At 45.3% G+C, this 20,991-nt stretch overlaps 1 protein-coding gene and 1 long non-coding RNA gene across 2 annotated transcripts; one reads left to right on the top strand and one right to left on the bottom strand.

Moving 5' to 3' along the window:
- Positions 1-1,299: 1,299 nt before the first annotated feature.
- Positions 1,300-3,259, bottom strand: LOC129599996 (uncharacterized). Its single transcript, XM_055498371.1, has 3 exons — positions 3,049-3,259; positions 2,430-2,745; positions 1,300-1,693 (listed from the first exon to the last, which is right to left on the bottom strand). The coding sequence occupies exons 1-3, from the start codon at positions 3,257-3,259 to the stop codon at positions 1,522-1,524; spliced, it is 699 nt and encodes a 232-aa protein (XP_055354346.1). The 3' UTR covers positions 1,300-1,521.
- A 5,992-nt stretch (positions 3,260-9,251) lies between these two features.
- On the top strand, positions 9,252-15,369 carry LOC129599981 (uncharacterized). Its single transcript, XR_008691992.1, has 9 exons — positions 9,252-9,534; positions 9,633-9,764; positions 9,970-10,854; positions 11,833-11,932; positions 12,144-12,192; positions 12,262-12,937; positions 13,575-13,688; positions 14,834-14,985; positions 15,186-15,369. It is a non-coding gene; the product is annotated as an uncharacterized LOC129599981 (long non-coding RNA).
- The last annotated feature ends 5,622 nt before the right edge of the window (positions 15,370-20,991 follow it).

The following is a 20,991-nucleotide window of genomic DNA, read 5'->3' on the forward strand; positions in this document are numbered from 1 at the left end:
ACGATAGATTTTAATAGAAAAACTCCGACACTGCCAAACTTCGAATGCGAAACAACTCATGCCAAAAGACTGCAACTCTCGGACTTATATAGGCGCGAAGCGCCTCCGTGTAGAAAAAGCCAAAAGTATATCCGAAGACAAAAGGAAAATGCTAGAAAGTACAAACATGTACGAGTACTGATGGAAAAAGTACTGTACTTAGCCGCTACCGTACACCATATTCCGTCATTCACAATACTCCAGGGTAGCTCGATGCGGTGTAAACGGTGCTGGTGCTGATTAATGTGATTATCCACTGCCGTCTTGCCTCGTCGGGCAGCGTAGCAGTAAGTTAAGTATCCTTAAGGCTATAAGCTGCAGAGTATATTAGCATTTCCGCCAACGCTTACCATACCGCATCACTACACACTCCCTACAGTTATCCTGTAGTATTTATTATAATTTTTGCACAAGCAAGCATGGATCCACTCGGCTTTATCGCAACCAGAACTGCGGCCGGAAGTTTTTTCGCTCGGCTGGTAATGCTCGCCATCATCGGGAAGCGTCGCCAGACGCCGGCTCCTCCGCGCATTGGACCGTAACAGCAATTGCTGTTACAATGAGCCGCGGACCCGGCGTCTGGCGAACATATGATTGCATGTATGATATTGTTACCGGAATTCTGTGACTTCCAACTGGCGTCGCAGCGGACGCATCATGCAAGGATTCCGTCATGGAAATCCCTATATAATCGGATCGGAGCAGCAGAGAGGCCAGCAAACAACAATCATAGTCCTACCAGTTGTAGCTATGGATCAGCCAGAGGTGCTGTAATACTGCGCGTTCTACGTACCTTATACATGTGCATGTGCCAGACTACCAGTCATTTCACCCAAAAAAATCTGTATTACTAATAATTATAAGCTGTGAGCGAGTAAGTTGACGCTACAGATAAGGGGCGAAATGACTTACTTACAGTTAAAACCCAAAATAAAAACCTAAATATAGTTACTGCAAGGAGCGATTTTGCGGTGCCAGTAAAAAGTGCTGCCGGATCAGCCTGATAAAAATAATGCCGACCATCGGTACAGTAAGAAAAAATTCCCCGTCCCCGGCCATGAACATTTTGCAACCCTTCGGCGATAAGATAGCACAATTTGACCGGTCACGGCTTAGAGTGCTATGAAAAGCAGCATAATGTACAACGCTTCTGCTTTTACCACGGGAAAGTGCAGAGGAAATCAGTGGAAGAACCTGCCTGTTCATGTATCACAATGCGTATAAAGTGCTTAACGATTTTTATTCGTACTGGTATGTGTACAAATCCGGGAGGGAAAATCAGGCAAATGTTCAGACTGGAACTTTAAAAGAATTTATATAAGTGCGCCTTTGTATCTGTACTGTTAGTCAGCGTTGAATCATGCTTAACTTCCGACAGTTCCAAGTTCTAGTACTTCACACGCGTTCACATAGTTGTCTGTTCACAGAATAATAGAATTTCTGGTGACAGGCAAGGAACGCAATCTAACTAAATGTCGGCCGTTATCGCTGGATTAAACGTATGGCGTTATCGCTATCGTTCTCGTTCAGGCAGTGAGCGGCATAAATCTGCACCGCCGATTCCCGGAGGGTCTCCACGGCCTCCGCGCCACAGTATGCCGCCATTTTCGCACCGGCTTCACCACTCGCGTCCTCGATTCCCGCCGCGTTAACGCTGCAGTACAAAGCGGGAACATCAGTACAAAGTGTCTTTGCAACCCAATTTTCAATACGCATATACCGATATCTTTATCTTACCGACCAAAACGTATTATGCGTCGTTTTTATAGACTCGTCAACGCGTGGTCAGTTTTAGTTCAGCTTGGTCCAATTCCATATCAATTCCATATTTTCCATAGGTGTGCCAATAGATATTTGTTTAGTTTTATGAACCAGTGGTCAGAACTCAAAAGATGGTTTCACCAGGTTTTAAGTACAGGAAACGTAAAGAGCACTCGAAGAAGTATTCACTGCACAGCAATAAAAAGTACTTAACATAATAACTGTAACCACGGAGAGTCTATATAGTGGATGCATAAATTATTTTGGTTTTACTCTCTCCGTGGTTACAGTCTGGGCTTTATTCCGGTGTTCTACTCGTACGTTTCCCGTACTGAAGACCCGATGAAATTATTATTTTCTGACCAGAGGTCACTAAAATCTATTGGCACATCTGTGATATATGGAATTTTTTAAGACAAAGCTGGACTTAAATTGACCACGCGTTGACGAGTCCATAAAAACGGCGCATAAATAAAAACGCTTTGCTCGGTAAGCTTGTTACTTGTACGAGTATGAATAATATAAAGATGAGACACGTTTTGTATGTGCAAAGTGAAAACGTACAGTCGCGCAATTATACACCACTAAAAAAACTACCAGCAGGCAACAGCCACATGGACACCACCTACTGGCAATATTCAACGTGACCGCACACTGGATGGCTGTTGACCGGGACGTCTTCTACCTCGTCTCTCGCCGTCGCTTCCGCGGCCCGGCGGACGGACTGTTGCAGCGTGGGATCGTGTTGGCGGCAGTGACTGAGCGCGCGATAGTACTGGACCGGGGCGATGCTCGTCGCGCAGAGACGGCCCTTGGCGATGAGCATCTCGGAGTCGAACCATCCGCTGGGATTGTCCTGGAGGAATTCCGGGCAACTGGTCAGCAGGTTGCGGACGCAGTGTCCGGTGTTGTTGGAGTATCTGCAAAGCAGCCGCATGGAAAACACTACCAGTGAATTATTATTATTATTATTATTACTATTATTATTATTACCGAACAACAGCAGCCAAACTGTATTAACGGGAATACCATACCAGGCTACTGGAAAATGTTTTTGAGTAGAAAGTTACCCAGCTAAGAAATCGAAACCAAGACCTAAATCGAATCCTAAAAGCAGCCGTACAGAGTACTATCACCACAGGTTATGGCCAGATGAACACAAGCAATAACGTGTAATTATCCTTAATGACAGAATGACGCACTAATAATAGAAATACGGCGAATAAATGAAGCAACGTTAACCCACACCGGCAAAAGAAAAGGCTTCGTCCAACGGCTGGTATTCCCGCAGGGCCTCCGCGGTCAACGGCCAGGATATGCTCAAGCTCATTAAGCGTTCAACGGTTAGGCGCTCTTGCTTGCCATACTCCTGGCACTGAGCGGCTAGTTCCTCGCAGTCCAGACTGACGACGATGCGGGCAAACACCGCCAAGGAAAACAACGTTATTTGTCGAAGCATTCTGCGATCTATAGTTAACCACAATATATTCTGGCTGTCGTAAGAATAGTTAGTTCTTTAAAATGTGCGGTGGAATTATGGCGTTATATACCGGCCGATGCTGTCATGGTGAAGGCATGCTCACCAGCCTTTCTAAATTATCATTCTATTTTACAAAAACATAGCTGATAGCCGTACTTTGCGATTGCTTTATTCGGCTACTTGTTCGAAAACGGCTCGGTTTACATACTTACTCTCATTCTCCTAACTTCTCTGTATGTATGCATTTCTGAGCGGGTATAGGCTTAGTATGCTATGCTATATATGCTATGGTAACAGTCAGGATATGGTCGATTTATTCGGTGATAAGGCAAACTTTTTCACAAGTTCGTGGAATGTGGTTTATAGTATATTACACATAGACACTCGTTGTGATGGAAAAATTGAGAACTTATGGGCGATTTTTATCCTTCGCGGTGCAGTGCTTTGGATACCGAAATAATCTAAAGTACGCAGTTTGGTTTTGAGTCGATTCGCATCTCGATTTGGACCCAGCGTGCGATATATATACTTAATTGCTGCTGAGAATATGGAAATTAACGACGCTGTCTCTAAGTCGTTTCTCGGGTGTGATTCCTAACACAGGGACTATTATCTGTAAGTCATGCAAAATTCCTGAAAAAATATATACATGTAACCAAAGAAATTCCCGGGAAATGGTTATTCAGAAGAAAAACTAGCTTGCAGCAGGACATCTTCCCGGCAGAAGTACCCCGTTACAGGGACAAACATTCTTCACGCGTGCAACTAAATTAAAACAGTAAAAAAATTTAAAAAAAAATGGGTCTGTTTCACTAGGTTGACGATGTGTGACATACAGGGCAACCGGCAAAAGTCTGTGACTAAGAGCGCAAATTGTGATGTATGAGCTGAACAACTACTGTAACTCCCGGCGTAAAGCGACGGCCAATGTCAAAACGCCGGCAGAATTTTCTGCCGACCGAATTTTTGTGCGGTCAAAATGCCGGCCGAATTTTCTGCCGGCAGAATTTTTGAGGGGTCAAAACGCCGGCCGAATTTCCGGTGGTCAAAATGCCGGCAGAATTTTTTCAACGTTTTCAGCTAAAAGTAAAAATTTAAAAATAATACCTGCCTCGAGGCATACTTGGCACGCGGTGTATAACAAAGATCTGGATCTTACAGTTACATAAGGATCTTTATCGGCATGCTTTAGTGCTGTTGCATTGACAGCGTGTATAGAAACTCCCGGGAGACTGGGAGAGAAAGAAAAGCCGCGCAAAACAGACAAACAAGGTGTTCAACAATGCCACAGCGGCAATAACACCGAAGTGTGATTTTGTCTGATTCCTTTTGGAACGTACCTGAGATGAGCCAGAACTTCAGAGTCTAGACTGGCACAGCTGACTCTCGTGAAGGAATTTCTACGCGCAGACGCGCTCACAAAGAAAATGCGTTCGTCGATGCATTTAACGTATAACATTATTCGTCGCGCAGCACAGCAGGTATATGTCAGGTATATGATTAGATGATTGGTTTCTGAAAGCGCATTGCATACTCCTTTAATTTTGCTTATTTGTCGGACGATGGAACATGTATGGGTACAGGTAGAAGCTTCTTCTGAAACGAATACAGTACATAATATGTTAACCCTTTACTTTATGCGAGGATCGCTTTAAGTTGGTTTTCTACCTATTTTGTGGCACCTTGTTTGTCTTTTGCGCGGCCTCTTGATTCTCTTTTTGCGAGTTTTTATACACCCTGTCAAAGCAACACTAAAATCGTGCCGATAAAGAAACTGGTATAATTGCATAAGTGTAGATTCCCAAACCTTTGTTATACACCGCGTGCCAAGTATGCCTCGAGGCAAAAATTCGGCATTTTGACCACACAAAAATTCGGTCGGCAGAAAATTCTGCCGGCGTTTTGACATTGGCCAAAGCGACAGTTGAACAATAGTAAATAAGGAAGTACAGATAAAAATTAATAATACGAGTATTAGTAAAGTAAGTAGCCATGTGCACTGTGCAGTAATAGCACTAGTACAATATTCAGTAGAAAATTGGCAGTAGTTGCAGGGAGTGGCGGGAGAGCAGACAACACTGCCAACAGGAAGTTCCGTCGTGACGATCCGCACGGGTTTCGGGGATTCGACGCCACACGATGCCCCGGACCCGGCGACCTAACGGGGGACGAGCGCAGCGATATGGAGCAATCCGCTGTACTTGTATAGCGAATTCCTCCACATCGCTGCACTCGTCCCATTTCCATACAACATAAGGAATCGGACTAGAACAGCGCCCGTTTCTGACAATTCTTGAAATAAAATCTTGAAAATTGCCCTTTTTAAGGCAGGAATCTAGTGCTTCCAGCCATAAGAGCAATACACATTAGGTTAGACTGAATAATTAAACTCCGGCCGATGGCGGTGTTTCTGCGTCTTTGGAGCTCGGCTGAATCATGGTACAGGTTTTGCAGTTTTGGTAAACGTCACTGTGCAATCATGACATCTGTGAAGCAGCTTGGAAACAAGTTGTTGTATTGACAACAAGATGAATCCATGTTTATGAGATTTATTGCTAAACTTGTGTTTGTGCTTGATGCGTTATATTACAGTTTGTTCAACTGCGTATGTGTGTATGGCTTTGGCCATAACGACTGACAATCTAAACTCCTAAAAGATTGCTCTCATGTTTTATTGTCATACGAAGTTGTGAATGTTTATTGTCATCTGGTAAGTTACCAAACTTTCTAGAGTTGCTGCAACACGGTTGCCCTGAGATATAAGGTGTTGTTCTGCTGTGTATGATATCGATCATTCCAGCCTTCGGTCGACCATTTCCTGTTGCTTTCCATCTCATTGATATTACCGCTTGTTTTGTTATTAAAGTTATTGTCAAGAACTAATGCTTTCCCTTTCCGTCAGCACAGTACCAGTATATTACGCAGTCATATGCGGCACTCACCCCGTTCAGCTGTATTTTGCCGAAGTGTTTCGGGGCGAAATTAAATGACCTTTTCAAAATAAGTCCAACATCGAAATTTATAATATTATGCTATACGATCTTAAGGGATTTGGCCCGGTACATAGCACTAAATTCATGTAGATTAACGGGAATATTCGCTTTCGCGCACTTGCAAACACGTTTTAGGGTTGGTTTTGACATTGTATAGCCAAATGATTTGTATACAAAGGCGTGCATTGCCGGCGCAACATCCGGTTGCGAAGTTATGAGCGCAACAAAATTGTAAAGTTTAATGCATTCCGGTGTTTAAAGTCATATGGACCGATCTTTCAAATTTTGCACGTAAATGCACAGAACCATGAACATCGTTCTTACACCTAGCCAGACTTGAAGATTTTTTTCGATTTTAAAATTTTTGAAATTCTTTATAAAATTTGAAAACATGCTAGAACAGTGAATCGATGTAAGAACGATCTTCATGGTTATGCGTATTTATGTATGTGCAAAATTTGAAAGGATCGGTCCATAACGAGACTTTGGTACACCTGAATGCATTTAATCTTTTGGAATTTTGTTGCCTTCACAACTCCGCAACCGGATGTTGCGCGAAAACGGATTTCGCACCTTCGTATACAATTCTTTTGGCTACAAAATACCATAAAAGCAATGCAAAACGTGTTTGGGAGTGCGCGACAGCGAAAGTCCCCGTAAATGTACGCGAATTTGGTGCTATGTACCAAGCCAAATCCCTTAAGTTGTATTCTGAGTTTGTGTTCTTCGTTTTCTAACAAATTAACCCGCTGGGGGCTGCGGTCAGCTGCAGTCGGTGCGGTTGGCGCAGTATCCACGCGTTCATGTCGCGCAGCACGTGCCGGCGCTTCAGGGTGTTTTTATTAAACGCTCTTATTAAAAATCATCGCGCAGTTATGGTAATAAAGAAAGAAACTCGCTATATTAATCACAACAGCAAACCTTCATTAAACTATCCACTCCGTCCATCGTGCCAAGGATAGATGCTGCATTTCCGCGCTGAATCTCCAACGATAGTCGTTGACGCAGAAACTCGTGTGATCGACGCTCTCCTGTGTGCTCCTGAAGTCTTTTGCCCAACTCCTGCACAATGGCGATAGCCGATGGGCACTAAGGACCCTTCGTCTCAAAGGCGATCGGAGAAAAAATGTAGCGCCCTTGCAGATAGGCATACAGTCGGGACTTCTTTTCTTCTGCTTGTACAGCAGCATCACCTGCCGTAATCGACGTAGGCGGGAAATGGGAAAGGGCCATTGTGTCGACGCACGTCACATCCCAGGCCAGACACATTCCTCTTTTCCAGGCGAATGTTGTACAGCCGTCAGGGCGTTGATCTGTCATGGAGGACGTGCCGCGTGGTTCGAGCTTAGCAGGGACACCAGCTGTGCAAGCCGCCTGCATGCTGCCGGTGCCGGTTAGCCGGATGTGCGCGTGTGTGGTGGCGCGTGCCAGCCAGACGCCGCAAAAGGATGGCACCAGTCGTGTGGATCACTGATTCCCACCATTCCTAGCTTACCTAATTCACAGCTGCTCATGCGTTGTCATGTTTACATGTTTCTGAGTGAGAGAGAACTGTTACAATGGTGCACATAAGGAATGTGGCTACATTGTGGTGATCTGTACGAGTATGTTCGTCTGATGTGTGTCAGAAGGATACGTGATTTCTGTCGGTCATATTTAATCGCTTGTTAATGCTTTACACATTATCATTACGTTACACCGAATCTGGAGTTCAGCAGTTATCCGTTAATCATTACAACGTTAAACAACCAGTTATTGCGCAGTGTACGGTTACGAGTCTATCAGCTGAAGCACAGGCGCGGCACGTAATACTGTTAAGCCCTCCATGGCGCGCATGCCCACCAGCCGAGTAGCTGCATGATAATCCGTGGTGGCCCAACTTGTCAACATGTTTGTGACATTTGGTGCAGTTATGTGGCTCGCAGATATCCGCTCCCAGACGCAGGCCAATTGAAATTTTCATCGTTTCGTCGTCGAGTAGGTTGCCGATGTGGGCTGAAGGAAGTGCACTGAGCCAAAAACCGGCTTCCGGTCAGAACTGTGCAAGAAGGCGCGCTGTTGTCCACCGACACCCTGGCTTGTAGCGCGTCCGACGCGTGAAAATCCACCTGGGAAAAGGTCACACTGCCCCGGGTGCACGTCGCCGTGATCACATCCGGTGGCGTACAGGTTTCCGGCGTCCCTAGTGTCGTTCAAAGGACCATTGCAGGTCGCGGAGATCATCGAGGGTGCTTCGGAGGTCGGCGGAGCGTTCGGATTCACGCAAGTTTCGTAGTACGACATCCGGGATAATCGGCTTTCTCGTGGTCCTCCCGGACCGCCGACGGACCACTCGTGGCTGAAGGGGCACCGTCCCGCAGCGAAACCGGAACCAGGGCTTGACGTCCTCCGTCCCCAGCGCCGTCTCGTACGCCAAGCCGACGATCCCGAACGCCGCACAGCAGGCGCAGTCCGGCGTGACGTTCGGGCACAGGAAATTGTTCCCAAAGGTCACTGTCGACTGCCATGTCAGACTGAGGGTGTCCAGGACGCTGCGCGGGGAAAGGTCACATTGCCATCGAATTGCAGAGAGAACAAATTACCGAAGACGAAGTTGCGGGTGTCGAAGGCGCGTCCGGATGGAGATGGCTGACGTCGCTGTGGGACAGGTTCAGGATCCGGAGAATATCTGTATAACTGGTAGCGGTGTTCTGATCACCGCAATAAGAATCTTTGACACCTCCGTTGATCGGCCTCCACTGTGACTATATAGACAGGAATGATCTCCGTCGATGCCGGTATAGTTCAGCCTTGCAGTCGGATTATTCGCCCAGCCACATCTCTCATCATCCCTGCCATCCATCCTCACGATACGTATCCACCAGACCGCCAACTGCGGCTGTTCACTCGCAACAAGATTTTATTCAGCACGTGCTGCGCGCTACGAAGTTACGCAATAGTATCGATCCGTCGCCGTTTCTCGCTGCTGATCCGACGAGCAGTTCCTTCTGCACTGGCGCATATGCATTTTCTCCGCACTATCCCCTTAGATTCCAGTTAAGCCGATTCCCAGTTTCTTCTCCCAACCTTGTTCCTTGTTGAAGCGTTCTTCGTCCGCTGATTCGATTGCGAGTGTTGCCAATACAGACGATAGTAGGCCTGGAATTGTTGGCTAGTCTGATTATGCTGGTTTCCCAATTGTTAAGTAACTAGTTCAAGAATAATTTTAACTATTCGTGGAGCGTTCGTTCTGCGTGGCCTTGTCTACCTGTTTCCTGACAAGTGAGTCGCACCATGGATTTTATGCAGTTTTACGCACTTTGATGGAAAACTAAAGCATTTTATGTGGTTTGCCAAATATGTTTTGTCTTATTTAACAGAAAGACGCTGCCTTAAATGAAAACGTCGGCAGCCGCTATATGTGTCTGAGCGCAGTACCTATGGCGGAAAAATTTACTAACCGTGCCGTATTTAACATTTGAACACTGGATGTGCAAACATATCTATATATTGTAAGTACTTCCTTAAGCTGTCCCTTAACTTCCTCATATGGCGACATTTACTTCCTTGTATGACGTCATTTCTTACTTCCGTAGCGGATCGAGGATTTTTAATTTTGTCTGAATTAGAGGGCCTTTGCTGTGCTCCGTTCGATTAATGAAATCCTAATAGTTTGTATCTTACAAGTACCAGGTTCAACTGTATATTCCATTGCAGGTAGCATGCCTTTGGGAAAATTTCTTCTTCTCCCTATATACAGGCCGGAATACTCCTTAGAATCGGACAGTGGTCTGTATGATCCGTTTGTAGTGGATATACTGGGAGCGTCCGGTGAACTGATGCGTGGGTATGTCTGTGATGTGGACGAGCACGGCGTGTCCGTTAGGCTGGACGCCCATACGGTGCAGCATGCCGCGTATGGTGATGTGTGGAGTGTTAAAGACCCCGATTTCGATGAATCCACTACGGACCTGAGCTCGGGCGATATCGAAGTTCGCATCGACCTCCAGGACAGCGGCGTGGCGGCGTGGACGCCGGCTCGCTTGGTGGACAGCATTCGCTGGGCGGAGACCGAATGGTTCCTGCCTAGTTCGTGCGGGTATTCGGGTCGTCACCGTGGAAGTGCCCCAAGCGGATGCCATCGTAGGGCACTACACCGTCATTGATGGACCCACCGCACTGACGCAACGGCTGCGCCGGCGCGGAGATCACGGCCCGCTCGTGCCTCGTGGTGCTTTTCAAAAGGTCCGCGCCCATGTTCCGTCCGAGCCCATGTTCCGTCCGTCCGAGAAGTATCCGCATCCCGTGCGCTTTCTGCAAGCAGCGTGTTCCTTCCCACGATTCCATACATACTGGCTGCGAGACTCGCACACGATGCTGCTGGGCCTTCACGATGACTATATGGAGCTGCTGCTGGCCCCCCCGAGCGCGCGGAAATGTATAACGAAGTGAAGAACTACTACCTCGCCGACACAGGCCGCTATGACGGTTTTCTAGTGCGGAGAGCGACAACGGAATTTGTGGAAGGCTTGTTCGTTATGCAGCAGCGGACGGTCGGCGACATACTCGGTGGCTTAGTCTGCACCGTTCTACAGTCCGAAGGTAGGACATTCGAGCACTTGAACCAAAAATATATATGTACTGCAAAAGCTGGCAGTCTCACTAAAGCAACTATCAGCGGCAAAACTAGTAAAGCGATCACGATACTACAACGGCAACTTCTAAGCTGCCACTAGTGGAGTGGGTTAATCCACCCGTACCACGATAAAACTAGGTTTTAATGGTTCGTCGGTGACCGTCGGTTGTTACGCCGGTATACGCATAGCGGTCATTTGATAGGCGACTATGTTTATGAGCTTTATTGCTAAACTTGTGTTTGTGCATGATGCGTTTTCTTACAGCTTGTTTCATTGCGAATGTGTGCATGGATGAGCACGTTATGGCTTTGGCCATAACGCATAACAATCTAAGAGACTGGTCTCATGTTTTATTGTCACCGTGAAAGTTACCCGAACTTTCTAGAATCGTTGCAACACGGTGGCACTGAGATATAAGGTTTTGCTTTGCTGTGAATGATATCGATCATTCCAGCGATCGGTCTACCATTTCCTGTTGCTTTCCATCTCGTTGTTATTCCTGCTTGTTGTGTGATTAAAGTTATAATTAAGAACTATTACTTTCACTTTCCGTCAGCACAGTATACGAGCATATTACGCAGTCATATACGGCACTGGCCCCTATTACGGTGATGTTACGAGTTAGCGAATTACTCAAAAGTCAGTTATGCAATTGCGAACATGTTAACCGATACCGGCGCGATTGTCAAAGTGCACAAACATTTTTAATCAGCTGAAAAGTCATTGGGGACAGAGTAAGGGCACGGGCAAGAGCAAGCATGATTTCAGAACATTCAAACAATCTCATAAGTCTAGAAAATCCACGTTAGAACTGGTCATCTCGTACAAGTACACACTCAAATGTTTCCGGTTGAACTAGCACCAATGAGATGTACATCTTCACTACAGATCTCATTTGTACGGCTACAATATCAATGTGCTTGGATAACTCTCTAATTTGCAGAGTTTCTTGACGATGAGCCCTACTTTAGCGAACTAATCCTGGAAATTCAAATCATCGTCTACTCCAATCTGGACATATTCCATCAAAATCTACTTAAAAGGTAAAAGCTGGGGTAGACATTTCTAGAGGTTCTATTTTGACCGTTTCTGGCGTCATTGCCACTACTTCCCGTTACCGTGCGTAAAAATAATTAAACGGTGAGCCGCGTTTACGAAGCAAGGTTTTTGCTACGAAACTAATTGATAAAAAAGCAAAATCGTATAAATGCTGACAATCGATTCTTCGCGATACAATAAAAATTTGGTCCGCAGACGGCACGTTAATTACCTGTCGGTTACGAAACGCTGCTGGCGTTACAGGGTAAGTAAGGCGTTTCTACATCTGCTGGACTCCAGTATAATCCGGTCGTGTGTCATCCTGCCGGTGCAGCCGTTTCATGAGGATGTGGGTCCCGATGATGCGGACGCAGCAAGCAGAACGTGGAGGTGAAACGGAAGTTTCGCCTGTGTGCACTACCTGGCGCGCACTGTCACGGAGCACTGCCGCGTTTTGTGCCTCGTGGGAGAGTGGGAATACTGTCTGTTCTCCTTGGTCGACTTACTGAAATTTCTGTCACTGAAGCTCAAGTGGCTCGTCATCACTGGCAATACAGACCTGTACATTAACGAACTGGATTTCCCCAGCCGACCAATGTCTTAACCGTGATCGAGCCGGATGTGTATATGTTGTTCCCTTACCAGGCTCCGCAGTTCCGAACCATATGCGATCATCTCCTGCTGCGACAGTGTGTGTTCGACGCGAAGAACTCCATTAACCTCCCTATAGTACGTCGTAACGGGGAGACAGGGGGCGTGGACCACGATCTGTGCACCCGATACGAAGCCACCTTCTTTCTCAACGTGGCTCGTTGGTCGTTCAGTTTTGCCGGCACAACGACAGCGGATTATTCGGCTTCCGTTCGCCGAATGTTAGAAGTGTGCTGTCCGGAACTGGAGGGCACACAGCTGCATCGTCTGCTGTATGGCTTAAACGCTTTCACAGTCCCCGAACATCTGCCGGAGGAATTACTGTGGGCGTTCCTAAGCGTCTCGTTTATGCTGGACAGGTTTAAGGACGCTCCAGGGCCGGGCAGCGCACACGAGTCGTCGGCCCTTTTCAAGATCAAAGAGACCAACGATCCGGGTGCGCTGACCACGCCTCCCCTACGTTCCTTAAACCTGTGTCACTACAGTAGTAAGTTCGTTCTTTCTGCGTCTTTTTTACATTTCGTCCGCAACCACGGTTACGTATTAAGGCCGCCAAAAACATTATCAGTCGCGTAAACTTGAACCATATTAAATCAGTAACAACTTCTTAGAAAATGTTTTCCTCACCAAAGGTTTTGGATATTTCAGTCTAGTTAGCGCTGTAACTGTTATTAATTTTCGAAAGACTTCTGCGTAGACCGGTGTGCTAAATCACCGGAGTAGGCGTAAGTGATCTAACAGAGTATCTTATTACGCTTTTACGCTGCTTTCACTGGAAGACAACAACTCAACTGATGACCGATAACGCTGCTAGGTGAATACAAGAAAAACAACTACTAAGCGGAAATTGCATAAAAACATTCAACATAATTATAATTTCGCGACATGACACGTAGTATTGACTCGTTGTACAACATGTACAGTTGTACGTTACGCATTTACAACGCAACAACTGGGTGAACGGTAAAGGGGTTGTTAAACTGTTTGTAGGTGGAGCAGTCCGCCTCCCGATACCATTGAAGACATCCAGACGGCCCTTCTGACAGAATCGCCTCAGCGAAAACTGGTGACCCAGACGCTGCATTTATTACCATTTTTGCAGTAAATGAGGTAAAGAGACGTACACACTGCAGTAAAAGGGGCCTTGGAGCCGCAGGCTGGTTAAGTGTTTCCTTCCATAAGCTTTTACGAGTTACGAGCTTACGACGCTCATTTTATCTAAAAGCATTACATGAACCCGGCAATTACGTATAACCCGGCATTCCGTCTGTTATGCTTACTTAGACTGACCTTTGTAGCATCCGCGGCGAAACAGCGCGAATTTTGCATTATGAAATTCGGACCCGGTATGTCTTTAGTTAGCTTACTTAGATTGACCTTTAAAGAGGCGAACGTTGCCAACATGGGAAAATCAGACTCGGCATTCCGTTTGGCATACCTCCTGAGATTAACCTTTAAAGCACCCTTGGCGAACTGTTAGAAGGTGGCGAATATGGCAAAATCCGACCTGGTAGGCCTGTGATTAGGCTTACTTAGACTGCCAGTACCTCTCACTGGCGAATGTGCGAATGCTGCAAATACTGGAAAATGCCATTTCCAGTACCTGCAGCATTCGCACAGTTCGCCCAACAGTTCGTCAAACGTCTAAACAACTATGCTCTGTTTTTTAAACTGTTATCCTGATTGAAATCTATTTTTGCAGTTGACTCAACTTTGTTGTACTGATTTGCACTTTAAACTTTAAATACAAAGTTGAAGGATTATCATCAAAATGGAAAAAGCAACTGTCAAAATAATTGGTTCATCTGTCCAGGTAAAGGATTACCAGGAGATTGTGTACTAAGTACTATAGAACATGATGAACTCTGTATGCCTATTTCGTGCGGTAATATATTATTCTTGTTTGAATGTACAATATTAAGTTATTTTCGCGCGGCGCGAAAATAACACTCAGTTTTACTGCACAAATGGTTAGAAATTCAACAAAAATTAGTAATTTATACGGTTTTATGCAAACGAGCTGTTTTTTGTAGAGTTTCATAGAAAATTCTTTTGGGTTTTTCTTGATCAGTCAGCAAGCAAAGTGCGCTCAAAAGCAAGATGGCGTCCGGCTAAAAAGGTCAACCAATCACTTGCCATGGCGAAGGCTCTGCGGATAAATCGGCAGCTTTGCAAGAAGGCCGGCGTTTATCTTTAATACTGTATATATACGGCATCAACCTAAATTAGCGATAAATCACTGACTTCTGTTTTAGCGCCGGGATGTGATTATCCGCTGAATAACCTCCTGACAACCTGAAAATTGCATAGGGACAATTAAGAAGCTACTGCACTTCACACTGCACCTCTCCGGCGTCCATCTTTCTCCCGTTTTATTAAAATAAATATCTGATCCGAATCGAAGTGGGTAAGTCCAAGTAATTAAAGCTGCGCATAATCAGTTCATTGGATAATGTTAGTTGTATTTTTGTCAGCGAACCCCATGTATGCGCGTATGGCGAAGCACAGGTCTATGTCAAGCTGTTTGGCCGATAGTTGGCCAGTGTCCAGCTTGTACAACGTTGTAGAAGCTTAGGAAAAGACAGTCTGAATGGTTGATTGATGCAGGCGCACGGCGATGGCTTCGTGGATGGCGAATTCTCAGGCCCGTTGCGGCCTTTGGCAGGCCTTCCTGTGCAGCTGTGTAATACTGCTGCAGCAGCTGTCCTTGTCGGCGGGATGTCCGTCAGCCAGCCCACCGAGCCCACCACAACCGCAGAGGTCGCTGTCGTTCGACGGACAGCAGCGCAAGGCGGGCCCTGACCGTGAGTAGTACTATAGCTAATGCGATTTGTGTAATGGGTACAATTCCCGATCAGGATAGCATTGGGGAGGTGTTTCTGTTATAAATGTTTTCTAGTACTAAGTTTGTACTTATGACATGATACTTATTAAAGGTACATCCGTTTTATTACTATAACTGTTGCGAGCCTGAGCCTGTTCCGCTAATTTGCAATTTTGCACCGAGCGCGAAGCGTGAGATACTGCAGTAAGTCTTCGTCAAGAGCATGAAATTTGTCTGACGCCACGAAGAGTGTGCGTCACGCTCTTCCAATTCCACAGTCCCAATACCATTTCCCAGTGGTACTGGCGCTCGCGCTCGTGCAATACTCTGCTTCGCAAGCACCGCTAGTCATTTATCTGTAGAGCCGGCGTGCTGTTTAACTTGTACGTGGTTCGTCCGCTTTAATTTTCAGCCGTAAGTATCTAACCGTTCCACAGGCCCGGCTTGATACACTTTTCAAGTGATTGTCACGTAAGTAGTACGTTTGTTTAACTCACGCCAATTCTGCGCATGTGCATTTGCATTTGCACGGATGCGCAAGTGTGTATGAGCATTTGCACACATGCGCATATGTATAAGTGCATTTGCAATTGCACACATGCGCACAAGTATACGATACACCTGTGCATGTGCATCTGCACGGATATGTGGATAAATGGAAATAATTTTGTAAATTTGATTTGTATGCTGACCACAACACAGTATGTCGTGATTGAATGTACCATGTACCATGGTACATGGCCCAGGTACATGGTACAGGTACCGTTACCATGGTAACGCGTACCTGGTGCCAAAGTACCAGTCGCATAATAACAGATATGCATTGGCCTATGAAAATCTAGTTGGTAATTACAAACATGTGTGCATTCTATCTGAAAGTTACGGAAGAAAACTGTTTTCGGCCATTGTATACTATCCAATCTTTTTTGAACCATTGCAACTGCTACTGATTTGTTTACCGGGTGTTGATATGATATTGTTGTACTATTCCATGGATTAACCAGGATTGATAGCCAATTACTTTCAAGCTCTGACGGAATAACGGGTAAGGGGAAAGAAGTAAATGTTTGTTTGGTTTACTTTCGTTTCACCCAGAATTCCGATCTTGCGTCAGATTTCGTTCTGTTTGTGTGGATATTTAATTGCATTATTTAAAGCTTTATTGCATTTGATTTACCAGCTTTACTTAATATATGTCGTCATAAACAACTCCGTTTATCATGGCATCATTTTGTAAATAAAAAACCACAATATCAAACAATGTTTCGTCGGTACATGTGACAAAAGAAATTGCAAACGCTACAATTCCAGTTTCTGGATACAAAACGTTTTAATGTGTGAAAACCAGGCTCTGTAAAGTTTGGATTCCAAAACGCCCAGGGTGCCATTGCTATCAAAGGCCAGCAGGATACACAATTGAATAAATTTATTGCATTGCAATCATTCTACCGACAAAGTCTACAGATATTTGTATGTCATGCATTTCTTTCAATCCCAAAAAATTGCACTTCCCCGATGGGAAGAGCACAGCCGTAAACCAAGGCAATTTTATACGCAAACCACTAAACAATTCAGGAGTATATTCCAACTTGTAATGTTGGCTGAATTTCTCAATATGTATACGCACCAAAATCATGAGTGACAACAATATTAACAATTCGAAATCCTGAAACGATACAACGGTACCCAATTGATTGAAGAATGCTGGTAAACTTGTCGACCAATTCTCTGGCAGCAGATTCCGAACGAGCTCCATTGACCGTGATTTTTCCATTGGAATATAGTTGGCAATGTGCTTTGTAGGAGAGAGAATACGAAGGAGTAAGCCGGAAAATTTGCGGGGAATATACTGCGCCATCGGTACTTTCTTTCAATCTCCTTCAGATTGAGGATAGTGTTTAAATCCGCAACGGCAACGACATTCATGATTTTTGGCATGGCAGTAGAACCACAAACCGAACCGAATAGCTTTGCGCAGTGTTGTTTGGGGCACATCTGTTAGACGGTGATAGACGGGGCAACCTAGTTCCTCAAGATTGACCACTTGGGGCACATAACGCTCCAGTAAACGGCACTTGTCCAAACCCTTGGCATAGAAAGTTAGCTTACTAGGACGGCCAATACGGTTAAACATGTCTTCCAAGGCAACCGTCACTTGATTGTGTCGATAATCACCAAAGGTGCTCCAGAGAAGCCCATGGGAATGCTTGGCCTGTTTCTGCAACTCGCGAGCGTGTTTACCGGCTGATCGTGGTAAGCTGAAGGTGTACTGCCCACTGTCATGTTTTTTTGGGCACGAGAAGGCCAGCTGTTTGATATATGGTACCTTTTCAATTATAAACCAATCAGCATCTAAAACACATGGCAGAGCCATGGTCAAGACTAGACTGAAATACACAACTCGTTTATCACTTCGGCAATAGCAGTTAGTTTATGGTACCTGGTGCCAGGTACTTTACCTGGCACCATGTACCACAGTTGACCTTCAAACATTTGTTTTACAACTTGCGTGCGCTCAACATACACTTCATTTGAGTTCAGCTCTGACAAAATGGAACCATCTCTAAAACGCCGCCGTTCAGACTCGAAGCCTAAAATGCCACTAGTCAACAAGACTAAGTGCAGTGTCGAGAAGACTCATCCTCGTTTAGCCTTCACAGAGAACGGTCGTCCTGTGTATCGTCTGGGCAACGAGAAATTTGTGCATGTCGATTATCAGTGGGAAGAAACTCAATTTTTATTGGTGAATGGAAGGAAGGACCGCCCGGGAAATGGAAGCAGACGTGGGCGAAAACGATAAGCCTTACCAAAAGAGGATTCATGCGCTTGGTATCGTTACTGCTGACGGGAAAAGCCGATCTGGATCATTCCAATGGAAATTTACCTCCTTTATTCTTACTGGACCGAGGGTGTACTTCAGCTGGAGCCGTCCTAATCGTGGCTAGCTTTCGCCATCAGCGGTCTCAAGAAGGTGATTTGATGCCCACGAGAAACGGATTTCATTGAACGAGAAGTGCTACGAAGCGTTGAAAGAACTCATACGGGATTTCACTCTCTTCAAACATATTGTCAGTGTGGACGAAATCGTTGAGGATGTGGATGCGACAAAAAGGAGAAGTTGTGCGACGCTATTATTGATGCTATGGTGAAACTAGTTCATGAAAGATGCCCTGATTTCCGACGTGTTAACGGATACGGAATGGAAAGATGCTGTGCAACGTCTGTTGGATGCTCGTTTTGTGCATGGCATTTTGCTTGGTTTTTGAACTGAGCTTTAAGCAAGCTTTAAGTTTGGATGTGGTGAAGTATTTGGATACATGAAAATCAAATCCGTATGCAAGTAAACTGCTCTGAACCAAGTTTAACTTAGGATTTCTGTAATGCATTTTATGGTTGTCACTACAGTATAACACGGCATTTGTTCTATTTATTTCTTTGAACAGATCGTTTTGCATGGTTCATTTCATTAATCGTTGACATATCTGACGGAGAAAAGATCCGTCAACTAGTGCTGTATTGATATCAAAAAAGAATTTACATACTGACACACCATCTTGTCGTTGCTTGTTCGATTATCGGTAAATAAATGTACAATATTATAAAGATTCGTTAGCGCGTCTCAAAACAAAAAATAAGCAATATTGACCACACGGTACTATATTCGGACTGAAACTGTTCGTCTTGACAGACAATAGTATTATTCTGAGCAAGCATAGAGAAGTGCTGGAGAATACGTTTCCAACGCTTTACCATACGAATCAAACACTTCCAAGATTCCCTTGGGTTTGTAGCAAAGCAATCCAGTGTGTGCCATTTTGGTCAGAGGGTCCGTGTTAACTACACATGCTCCAGGGTACGGGGCTAAACATGGCGGAACTTGGTCACTGGCAAACACACCGCGGAACAGCTGGGTGGTAACAGGATTTCCTGCAGACAGTGTTGAATTTGCTCCGTGTTCATGTTGAAAAATCCGCAATCAACTGGCGATGTTGATTAATTTCGATGATGCTGTCATAAATCAGCATGCACACCATCATGATTGTTGTCGTCAATGGTTTAGCAAACTGATACACTCAGATTTCCTTGTTTTATCAAGGTCAAAGGTCCGCGGCCAGTATGTCCTGGTGTAAGGTCAAACCAAATATGGTATATCCTTGATTATATTCGGTGCGGTTGAACGGTAGTCCGCCTTGCAAACTCGGTCGGTATCCCAGAGTATCGAGCAAACCATCGTAGCACTCCAAGGATAAGTTGTGTTCAAAATCACTTATAGGGTTTGCTAGGAAGCTCTGACCATCCACTTCCACACTAAGTTGTGTAATGTTGAAATGTTGAAAGTTAAACGGATTCTTTTTGATGGATCCGTGAAAATCTTCGCTATCGACAAATCCAACGAACACGACTTTGGGTATTTGCCCAATCTGTAGATTGCTGACCACGGTGCTTTGCGTCTTTTGAGGAATGTCCGACACGCGCATAACTATCCGCTCAACATGATATTTGACGGTTTTCTTTAACAATTCACCAGCAACAGCTGTCAGAAAATCCGGTGAGGGAATGTAGCGTCGGATAGACAACCGAGCATTGCGAATGAAGGGCTTATGTTTTCGTGGCATCTTTATCCCACACACGCAGGGCAAATTCAGGGCGGCTGACTACCAGACGGATGTTCACAGGAACCCCTGTACAGTGGTTTGCTTTGGTCAAACAAGTCCGAAAACAGTCTTCCAGAAAGTTGAACATATTGTCCGGTTTGAAATAAAGCCTTACGGCTCTTTTCTCCTTGATTAGACGTCTCATCGTTATGTTTGGCGGGCGTGTCCAAATAGAATGCAGCCGAAGTCAACTGGCTACTTTGAGCCTCTTTGCTATGCGATAGCAATGACTCAAAGTATGCTCGGTATGGATAGAACGTGGCGGCATCCGAGATCAGTCGATTGGCTACCGTTACATGACAGGATGAGAAGAGCGAGTGCAAGAAATTATTGACCGGTGCCACCCCATCATCCGCGGTTACCAATTCCCAGTCACCGGTAGTTTTACGCACTTTGATGCCCACTTCCAACTCCAATATCATATCTGCCAAACTGAGCAGACCAGCCGTACTAGGTGGTATAAAATTAATGTCACCAGCGGATCCATTGTCGGTCAAAATAGTTGTAGGGTTCAGTTTCTCGTGTTCGGTACGCCAGCGGTCGGTCAATGTAGGGCAAACAGCTGATTTTCCAGCTGCATGGCCGGTTCGGAATGTTCCATCATGAGCAGTGCCATTGTTTAGAAAAAGTCCGGAATGCTGGTTGGCGGAATACGTTTAATGCGATGTACGTTTAACACGTTGTTTCTTCCGAACGCCTTCTCCTTCTTGCGAAACTAGGCGTTTACCAATCGCTCCTGCTTCTTTAATAACCCCGGTTGCCGCATCTTGCAAGTGAGGGGTGGCGGCTTCCAAAGCAGCTTTAGCATGCGGCGCTGCTCTACGCAGTATCGGTTTGGCAAAGTTGGTAATTTTGGCAAATAAATTCTTCAAAATTTGTGGGAACCCGGATCCATTTTGTAGTGTGCCACGATAGCGAATGAGAGCACTTCCTC

Source organism: Paramacrobiotus metropolitanus, unplaced genomic scaffold (assembly GCF_019649055.1).
Source record: "Paramacrobiotus metropolitanus isolate TYO unplaced genomic scaffold, Prichtersi_v1.0 Parri_scaffold0000159, whole genome shotgun sequence".
Lineage (NCBI taxonomy): Eukaryota > Metazoa > Tardigrada > Eutardigrada > Parachela > Macrobiotidae > Paramacrobiotus > Paramacrobiotus metropolitanus.

Coding starts and splice junctions, on each gene's coding strand:
- LOC129599996 (XM_055498371.1), bottom strand. CDS start 3,259: ATGCTTCGACAAATAACGTTGTTTTCCTTGGCGGTGTTTGCCCGCATC. Junction 2,746..3,048: donor CGAAGCCTTTTCTTTTGCCG/GTGTGGGTTAAC, acceptor ATTCACTGGTAG/TGTTTTCCATGCGGCTGCTT. Junction 1,694..2,429: donor GGTCACGTTGAATATTGCCA/GTAGGTGGTGTC, acceptor TTTGTACTGCAG/CGTTAACGCGGCGGGAATCG.